The sequence below is a fragment of the Episyrphus balteatus genome, chromosome 1, assembly GCF_945859705.1.
Source record: "Episyrphus balteatus chromosome 1, idEpiBalt1.1, whole genome shotgun sequence".
Classification (NCBI taxonomy): Eukaryota; Metazoa; Arthropoda; class Insecta; order Diptera; family Syrphidae; genus Episyrphus; species Episyrphus balteatus.
The window spans coordinates 82,588,113-82,599,972 of record NC_079134.1 but is presented as its reverse complement, the minus strand read 5'-3'; the positions used below and the strand labels follow the sequence as shown (position 1 = coordinate 82,599,972).

The 11,860-nt window shown below is 21.5% G+C and overlaps 2 protein-coding genes across 2 annotated transcripts; both read left to right on the top strand.

The window, feature by feature from the left end:
- Positions 1 to 63: 63 nt before the first annotated feature.
- On the top strand, positions 64 to 381 carry LOC129920980 (glycosyltransferase-like protein gnt13; the record flags this gene model as incomplete). The annotated part of the gene is made up of 1 exon (XM_056002572.1): positions 64 to 381. A coding segment is annotated over one exon (318 nt), but the record flags the coding sequence as incomplete, so codon positions are not given.
- A 7,833-nt stretch (positions 382 to 8,214) lies between these two features.
- On the top strand, positions 8,215 to 8,481 carry LOC129920984 (GATA zinc finger domain-containing protein 15-like; the record flags this gene model as incomplete). The annotated part of the gene is made up of 1 exon (XM_056002577.1): positions 8,215 to 8,481. A coding segment is annotated over one exon (267 nt), but the record flags the coding sequence as incomplete, so codon positions are not given.
- Positions 8,482 to 11,860: the final 3,379 nt, after the last annotated feature.

Below are 11,860 nucleotides of genomic sequence, written 5' to 3'. Positions count from 1 at the left end.
AATAATAATAATAATAATAATAATAATAATAATAATAATAATAATAATAATAATAATAATAATAATAATAATAATAATAATAATAATAATAATAATAATAATAATAATAATAATAATAATAATAATAATAATAATAATAATAATAATAATAATAATAATAATAATAATAATAATAATAATAATAATAATAATAATAATAATAATAATAATAATAATAATAATAATAATAATAATAATAATAATAATAATAATAATAATAATAATAATAATAATAATAATAATAATAATAATAATAATAATAATAATAATAATAATAATAATAATAATAATAATAATAATAATAATAATAATAATAATAATAATAATAATAATAATAATAATAATAATAATAATAATAATAATAATAATAATAATAATAATAATAATAATAATAATAATAATAATAATAATAATAATAATAATAATAATAATAATAATAATAATAATAATAATAATAATAATAATAATAATAATAATAATAATAATAATAATAATAATAATAATAATAATAATAATAATAATAATAATAATAATAATAATAATAATAATAATAATAATAATAATAATAATAATAATAATAATAATAATAATAATAATAATAATAATAATAATAATAATAATAATAATAATAATAATAATAATAATAATAATAATAATAATAATAATAATAATAATAATAATAATAATAATAATAATAATAATAATAATAATAATAATAATAATAATAATAATAATAATAATAATAATAATAATAATAATAATAATAATAATAATAATAATAATAATAATAATAATAATAATAATAATAATAATAATAATAATAATAATAATAATAATAATAATAATAATAATAATAATAATAATAATAATAATAATAATAATAATAATAATAATAATAATAATAATAATAATAATAATAATAATAATAATAATAATAATAATAATAATAATAATAATAATAATAATAATAATAATAATAATAATAATAATAATAATAATAATAATAATAATAATAATAATAATAATAATAATAATAATAATAATAATAATAATAATAATAATAATAATAATAATAATAATAATAATAATAATAATAATAATAATAATAATAATAATAATAATAATAATAATAATAATAATAATAATAATAATAATAATAATAATAATAATAATAATAATAATAATAATAATAATAATAATAATAATAATAATAATAATAATAATAATAATAATAATAATAATAATAATAATAATAATAATAATAATAATAATAATAATAATAATAATAATAATAATAATAATAATAATAATAATAATAATAATAATAATAATAATAATAATAATAATAATAATAATAATAATAATAATAATAATAATAATAATAATAATAATAATAATAATAATAATAATAATAATAATAATAATAATAATAATAATAATAATAATAATAATAATAATAATAATAATAATAATAATAATAATAATAATAATAATAATAATAATAATAATAATAATAATAATAATAATAATAATAATAATAATAATAATAATAATAATAATAATAATAATAATAATAATAATAATTTTTTTTTTTTTTTTTTTTTTTTTTTTTTTTTTACTTTACTTGTGGAGGAATGCGTTACGCACCATAAGGAGGTATCCATACCTCCCCGTGTGTCGGACTCACCACCAAGGAAAAAATGTTAAAACCTTATAATGGCATACCGACTAAACCTCCAAAAGTGTCACGAAGAACCCCCCCTCGGGACCACGGGATTGCACTTCTTCAAGAGGGGGTGCTGTTGTAGCGCCCATTCTGGGCTCACGTCTTGTAGCGGGATCTTTTCTTCATCTGCTTTCTTCGTTCCTAGGTTAGGGAGGGTTAGGTTAGGTAGGAAATCTTAGGATTAGGTTAGGTTTAGGTTAGATTAGTTGGGTTTCGTTAGTTTAAATTAGTCTTTATTAGGTGAAGTTAGGTGACGTTAGTAGAAGTTGGTTTGGTTAGATTTAATTAGGTTAGTTGGTTAATAGGTTAGGAAAGATTAGGAACGCGGAACTGTTCTTCTTCCATCTTCTTGATTCTGAGGACCTGGTTGGTGTATTTACAGGTCTCATTCCAATTATGTTGGCTAGTTAGCATCTTCTCGACTATATTTTCTGGAGTGATGGTGCCAATGCTTCTCTCCAGTTCTTCTCTTTGTGCTGCCCATCTGCTGCAGGCGAAGAAGGTATGTTGTGCATCGTCTTCTTGGGAGTCCCCGTACTGGCATGCTGGACTACTTGATTTGCCGATCTTGTGGAGAAATGCGTTGAAGTAACCGTGTCCGGTGAGTAACTGGGTGACGTAATAATTAACCTCACCGTGTTTCCGGTCTTTCCACTCAGCCACATTTCTGATCAGCCTCGCTGTCCATCGTCCTCTGCTTTCTGCACACCAACGCTCTTGCCACTTCTGTATGGTCAGCTGCTTCGCCTCTTCTGCTGCCGCTTCCACTCCCATTTCCGCCTTCTTGTCGTAGACGTACTTCCTTTCTGTCGCTAGGAGATCGATAGGGGTCACTCCAGCGATTACAAGGACAGCTGGTTCCGACACCGTTCGATAAGAGCTTGCCACGCGTAGAGCTCCGCATCTTTGTACTGCTGCCATCTGCTTTCGGTACTTCTCTTGCTTAAGTGCGTCCGCCCATATTTCGCTGCCATACAGAAGGATGGAATGTGTTGTCGCCATCAGTAGCTTCCGCTTACTGGCCGTTGGTCCCCCCACGTTCGCCATCAGTCTGCTCAGTGATGTGGTAGTTTTTGATGCTCTTTCCGTTGCTGCCTTTATTTGTTGCCAGTAGGTTAGCTTTGTGTCTAGCCTCAGTCCCAAGTACTTCACTGCCGCGCTGCTTCTTATTACTTCATCCCCAATTTGGAAGTCCATTTGTGTAGGAATCCTCTTCTTCGTCAGAAGAACTATCTCTGTTTTTTCCGTGGCTAGGCTGAGTCCATGCTCTTCCATCCATGAATTTGTCCGTCGTATGACCTGGTTCAGCTTTCTTTGCGCGCTATCGGTGTTTCGTGCCGTAATCACCGCGGCGATGTCGTCAGCATAGCCAACCAGGAAGGCATCGTCAGGCATCTCCATGCGAAGGATATCATCATAGGAGATGTTCCACAGGTCTGGTCCTAAGATTGACCCCTGCGCTGCCCCAGATGTGACTTCCTTCCTTCGCTGGCCTTCTGCGGTCTCGTAGATCAGCTCTCGATCCCTGAGATAGTTCTTCACCATCCGTAGCAGATAGGCAGGAACGTGGAATCTCCATTCGAGCGCATGTAAAATATCGCTCCACCTGGCCGAGTTAAAGGCGTTTCGAACATCCAGCGTTGCCAGCAAGACGATCTCCTTCGAGTAGTGGTTTCTTTGTTGGGCAATTTGGACTGCGTGCACTACTTCTTGTATTGCTCCGATAGTAGAGCGGCCTCTCCGGAAACCGTACTGTCTCTCCGATAGATCGCCCGACGCTTGTACTGCTGCTGAGAGCCGCGGTTTCAAAAGCTTTTCAAAGAGTTTCCCCGCAGTGTCTAGCATGCACAGAGGTCTGTATGCCGATGGGGAATCCGGGTCTCCTTTGCCTTTGCTGATGAGCACGAGTCGTTGTTTCTTCCAGCTCTTAGGGAAGACGCCTTCTATTAGGAAGCTGTTAAACATGTTCAACAGTAATTGGGGACATGCTTTGGCGGTCGCTTTCAGGACTTCTGTGGGGATTCCATCGGGGCCAGGAGCTCTTCGGTTTTGCAGGGACTGCACAGCTATGCTCAACTCCTCCTCACTGAAGAGAGGGATATCCTGTCTTTGGACCGGTGTGTTGTCAGTTGTCCTGATAGGATGAGTTGGGAATAGAGTTTCGACAATGTGCTCCATTTTTTCTTCGCTTAGGACTGGGGGTGCCATCTGAGCTCCTAGTTTACGCGTGACGATCTTGTAGCCTAGTCCCCAGGGGTCGCTATTGACATCACGGCGGAGATCCTCCCATTTCTCTCTCTTGCTCGAATTGATGGCCCTCTTGAGCTCGGATCTCTTGGTTCTGAACTCCGCTATGGCGTCCTCCATAGGTTCAGCGTTTCTTCTCCTTCTCCCCCTGGTAACTATTCGTCGAAGTTGTAAACATCTTCGGCGTAACGCAGCTATCTCCTCTGTCCACCAGTACACTGGATCTCTGTTTCTGTTGGCACCTCTTGTCCGGGGCATTGAGGAATCGCAGGCGAGCCGAATAAGTTGCATCGTGGCTTCAGCCTTGGTTTCAGCAGGTCCTTCTACTCGCAGCACAGCATCTGCCCCTTCCTCGATCACTCCCTTTAAAACATCCGCGTTAAGCCTGTTTAAGTTCCACCTTGGAGCCCGTGGTTGGTGACGTAGGTTTAGGGCTCGTTGGTTTTCCTCCAGGTCGAAAACGATATACTGGTGGTCGCTACCTGTATAGTCCTCGATTACTCTCCAGTTCTTAATTTTTGCGAATGCGGTGCCCGTCGCAAAGGTAACATCTGGAATAGTGCCTCTGTGTCCTGGTCTCCTGAAGGTGGGGGTATTTCCTACGTTAGCTACGTATAGCCCACGTCTTGCGGCCATCTCGAGTATTTGCCTTCCTCGAGAGTCTGTAGTTGGCATACCCCACTCCTGACCTCTGGCGTTGAAGTCTCCAGCCACTAGAATGTCTCCCTCGGTTTGATTTAGAAAATCTTCTAGATCTTCCAGTTTTTGACGGAACTCTTCGATTCTTTCATTAGGAGTGAGGTATATGCTAACTACTGTCAGCCTTCCACTTTTAACCCATGCGAAGCCTCTTTCTGCCCCTTTTCTCTCAATGAGGAATTTCCTTGTGTCAGGGATCCAAACAGCAGCAGTTCTGAGCAGATCCGGGATCCAGTTTGGTCCATCCTTATCACGGTATTGCTCGCTTACGATGACAATGTCAGCTCGCAATTCCATAACAAGTTTTGTCAGGAGGCTATCTGCGGTTAGACTCCTGTGGACATTCGCTTGAAGGATTTTGGTCATTTTGAGGACGCCTTTTTCGCCTGTTCAAGTGCTTTCCTAAACACTTGGCAGTTTCCTGTGCCTGGCACGTGGTTCAAGGATGGTGTGTTTTCAAGGTCGGCACAGAGGCAACATTTTGAAGAGTTTTTGCAATCCTTCATTTTGTGTCCTTTCTCTCCACAGTTGATACAGAGTCCTTGGCCCTTTCTGTCCATACTGGTACAAGACGATTGTGTATGCCCATATCCAAAGCATTTGAAGCACCTTTTAACTTCAACTCGTCTGCGGATTCGACATTGGACCCATCCAATTTTTATTTTGGGGGATTTCAGGATATCGTTGGCTGCTCTTGCGCTAATTTGAACAATGGCCAATTTCAGCGAACTTCTGTTTTTGCCTGTGATCGCTACCTGGATATCTGTTGTAATATCGAGGAGTTTCTTTTTGACAGCTTCCTCGACTTCCTCCACGGTTGTCAGCTCGTCCAGGTCCCTTATTTCTATAGCCACTTTCGGTTCGAGGTTTTGGACCGTTGCCTTATCTCCTAGTATGGACTTCAGGGATTCACCAAAAGCTTTTTTGTCCTTTGTTTTTGCTCCGAGTTCCAGAAGCACATGTCCAGATTTTGTCTGCCGAACATTTTTGACAACGGTTTCGGTGTCGTCTGGATTCGCTTTAGTTCGGATTTCCCTCAGAATATCGGAGAATTTCTCCGTTCCCTTCGGCTTGATTAAGATAGCTTCAGGTCGAGCTCTCCGTCGGTCGCGTTTTTTCCCCTTCTTCTTCTTATCTTTTGGGCCTTCTTTGGGATTTTCTTGGGTGTTGCTCTTTTGGTTTGTCCCTGCCGCCCCCGTCGCCTTTTTCGGAGCCTTTTCTCCCATCGCTTCTGCGGATTCAGCAATTTTAGCATAGCTCTGTTTTCCGTTGCTATCCGCCGTTCTACCGGAATCTTTGGGATCGGAAGCGGGTGCTTTTTGAGCCTGTTCGTCACCTGCTGTTGCCACGTGATGCCTTTCACCAGTTTGAGACTTCCTGGTTCTTTTCCCTTGTGTTTTTGCAAGTGGGCTAGATGGTGGTCTCTTTGTTGTGCATGTTTGTTTGTCCACGTCTTCGTTTGTTTGTGTGCCAATATCCTCTGTTTTGACTTTCGAACTTACATCCTTAGTTGTCGTAGGGCAGACTTTCTTGTTTTTCTTGTGGAGCCAGTTCATTATGTCAATAGACTCTTCTAATACCTCAATCCCGTTTTTGATGTCCTTGCTAATATTTTTCTGTTTCTCGCAAGCAAGTTTCATTGTCTTCAACACTTTCATACACTTTTCAACCTCTTTGGATATATTGTCTTCATCCGATTCTGCTAGTGTTTCTTCTACAGGTGTCTCACTAGCTATAGAGGTTACAACGACTGGCTCTGCTTCTTTTCCTGTGAGCCTTCCACCTCGGGGGGGTGTACGAGGTATTTTTGGGATTCTCTTGAAAGGATCCGGGGTACCTTCGGGACCTTTGCTTGTAGTGATACTTTCGTTGGGAGCCAAGTGTGCTACTCCCAAGGAAGGGTTTACATTAACCTTTTCATTTCCATTTCTATTGCAGTCGCTGTATATCGACGTCCCGGGGCCTGCGCGCTCACCCCTGTCAGACGCCGGTACTGGGGATCCGACTCCCTGCACCGTAAAATTTCTCTCCCTTACTTCACTCTCCATATTTGGTTTGTTGTTCTGTGTTCCTTCACATAGTAGTTTTTGTTGGTCCGCGTGTGGTATTTTATTTCCCACATACCCTGCATTTCAAAGAAATACCGAGCGTTCCACTATCCGCCACCTGTGGACGCGTCCTCTAGGGGAAAAACTACAAAACCCCCGAGGAATAATAATAATAATAATAATAATAATAATAATAATAATAATAATAATAATAATAATAATAATAATAATAATAATAATAATAATAATAATAATAATAATAATAATAATAATAATAATAATAATAATAATAATAATAATAATAATAATAATAATAATAATAATAATAATAATAATAATAATAATAATAATAATAATAATAATAATAATAATAATAATAATAATAATAATAATAATAATAATAATAATAATAATAATAATAATAATAATAATAATAATAATAATAATAATAATAATAATAATAATAATAATAATAATAATAATAATAATAATAATAATAATAATAATAATAATAATAATAATAATAATAATAATAATAATAATAATAATAATAATAATAATAATAATAATAATAATAATAATAATAATAATAATAATAATAATAATAATAATAATAATAATAATAATAATAATAATAATAATAATAATAATAATAATAATAATAATAATAATAATAATAATAATAATAATAATAATAATAATAATAATAATAATAATAATAATAATAATAATAATAATAATAATAATAATAATAATAATAATAATAATAATAATAATAATAATAATAATAATAATAATAATAATAATAATAATAATAATAATAATAATAATAATAATAATAATAATAATAATAATAATAATAATAATAATAATAATAATAATAATAATAATAATAATAATAATAATAATAATAATAATAATAATAATAATAATAATAATAATAATAATAATAATAATAATAATAATAATAATAATAATAATAATAATAATAATAATAATAATAATAATAATAATAATAATAATAATAATAATAATAATAATAATAATAATAATAATAATAATAATAATAATAATAATAATAATAATAATAATAATAATAATAATAATAATAATAATAATAATAATAATAATAATAATAATAATAATAATAATAATAATAATAATAATAATAATAATAATAATAATAATAATAATAATAATAATAATAATAATAATAATAATAATAATAATAATAATAATAATAATAATAATAATAATAATAATAATAATAATAATAATAATAATAATAATAATAATAATAATAATAATAATAATAATAATAATAATAATAATAATAATAATAATAATAATAATAATAATAATAATAATAATAATAATAATAATAATAATAATAATAATAATAATAATAATAATAATAATAATAATAATAATAATAATAATAATAATAATAATAATAATAATAATAATAATAATAATAATAATAATAATAATAATAATAATAATAATAATAATAATAATAATAATAATAATAATAATAATAATAATAATAATAATAATAATAATAATAATAATAATAATAATAATAATAATAATAATAATAATAATAATAATAATAATAATAATAATAATAATAATAATAATAATAATAATAATAATAATAATAATAATAATAATAATAATAATAATAATAATAATAATAATAATAATAATAATAATAATAATAATAATAATAATAATAATAATAATAATAATAATAATAATAATAATAATAATAATAATAATAATAATAATAATAATAATAATAATAATAATAATAATAATAATAATAATAATAATAATAATAATAATAATAATAATAATAATAATAATAATAATAATAATAATAATAATAATAATAATAATAATAATAATAATAATAATAATAATAATAATAATAATAATAATAATAATAATAATAATAATAATAATAATAATAATAATAATAATAATAATAATAATAATAATAATAATAATAATAATAATAATAATAATAATAATAATAATAATAATAATAATAATAATAATAATAATAATAATAATAATAATAATAATAATAATAATAATAATAATAATAATAATAATAATAATAATAATAATAATAATAATAATAATAATAATAATAATAATAATAATAATAATAATAATAATAATAATAATAATAATAATAATAATAATAATAATAATAATAATAATAATAATAATAATAATAATAATAATAATAATAATAATAATAATAATAATAATAATAATAATAATAATAATAATAATAATAATAATAATAATAATAATAATAATAATAATAATAATAATAATAATAATAATAATAATAATAATAATAATAATAATAATAATAATAATAATAATAATAATAATAATAATAATAATAATAATAATAATAATAATAATAATAATAATAATAATAATAATAATAATAATAATAATAATAATAATAATAATAATAATAATAATAATAATAATAATAATAATAATAATAATAATAATAATAATAATAATAATAATAATAATAATAATAATAATAATAATAATAATAATAATAATAATAATAATAATAATAATAATAATAATAATAATAATAATAATAATAATAATAATAATAATAATAATAATAATAATAATAATAATAATAATAATAATAATAATAATAATAATAATAATAATAATAATAATAATAATAATAATAATAATAATAATAATAATAATAATAATAATAATAATAATAATAATAATAATAATAATAATAATAATAATAATAATAATAATAATAATAATAATAATAATAATAATAATAATAATAATAATAATAATAATAATAATAATAATAATAATAATAATAATAATAATAATAATAATAATAATAATAATAATAATAATAATAATAATAATAATAATAATAATAATAATAATAATAATAATAATAATAATAATAATAATAATAATAATAATAATAATAATAATAATAATAATAATAATAATAATAATAATAATAATAATAATAATAATAATAATAATAATAATAATAATAATAATAATAATAATAATAATAATAATAATAATAATAATAATAATAATAATAATAATAATAATAATAATAATAATAATAATAATAATAATAATAATAATAATAATAATAATAATAATAATAATAATAATAATAATAATAATAATAATAATAATAATAATAATAATAATAATAATAATAATAATAATAATAATAATAATAATAATAATAATAATAATAATAATAATAATAATAATAATAATAATAATAATAATAATAATAATAATAATAATAATAATAATAATAATAATAATAATAATAATAATAATAATAATAATAATAATAATAATAATAATAATAATAATAATAATAATAATAATAATAATAATAATAATAATAATAATAATAATAATAATAATAATAATAATAATAATAATAATAATAATAATAATAATAATAATAATAATAATAATAATAATAATAATAATAATAATAATAATAATAATAATAATAATAATAATAATAATAATAATAATAATAATAATAATAATAATAATAATAATAATAATAATAATAATAATAATAATAATAATAATAATAATAATAATAATAATAATAATAATAATAATAATAATAATAATAATAATAATAATAATAATAATAATAATAATAATAATAATAATAATAATAATAATAATAATAATAATAATAATAATAATAATAATAATAATAATAATAATAATAATAATAATAATAATAATAATAATAATAATAATAATAATAATAATAATAATAATAATAATAATAATAATAATAATAATAATAATAATAATAATAATAATAATAATAATAATAATAATAATAATAATAATAATAATAATAATAATAATAATAATAATAATAATAATAATAATAATAATAATAATAATAATAATAATAATAATAATAATAATAATAATAATAATAATAATAATAATAATAATAATAATAATAATAATAATAATAATAATAATAATAATAATAATAATAATAATAATAATAATAATAATAATAATAATAATAATAATAATAATAATAATAATAATAATAATAATAATAATAATAATAATAATAATAATAATAATAATAATAATAATAATAATAATAATAATAATAATAATAATAATAATAATAATAATAATAATAATAATAATAATAATAATAATAATAATAATAATAATAATAATAATAATAATAATAATAATAATAATAATAATAATAATAATAATAATAATAATAATAATAATAATAATAATAATAATAATAATAATAATAATAATAATAATAATAATAATAATAATAATAATAATAATAATAATAATAATAATAATAATAATAATAATAATAATAATAATAATAATAATAATAATAATAATAATAATAATAATAATAATAATAATAATAATAATAATAATAATAATAATAATAATAATAATAATAATAATAATAATAATAATAATAATAATAATAATAATAATAATAATAATAATAATAATAATAATAATAATAATAATAATAATAATAATAATAATAATAATAATAATAATAATAATAATAATAATAATAATAATAATAATAATAATAATAATAATAATAATAATAATAATAATAATAATAATAATAATAATAATAATAATAATAATAATAATAATAATAATAATAATAATAATAATAATAATAATAATAATAATAATAATAATAATAATAATAATAATAATAATAATAATAATAATAATAATAATAATAATAATAATAATAATAATAATAATAATAATAATAATAATAATAATAATAATAATAATAATAATAATAATAATAATAATAATAATAATAATAATAATAATAATAATAATAATAATAATAATAATAATAATAATAATAATAATAATAATAATAATAATAATAATAATAATAATAATAATAATAATAATAATAATAATAATAATAATAATAATAATAATAATAATAATAATAATAATAATAATAATAATAATAATAATAATA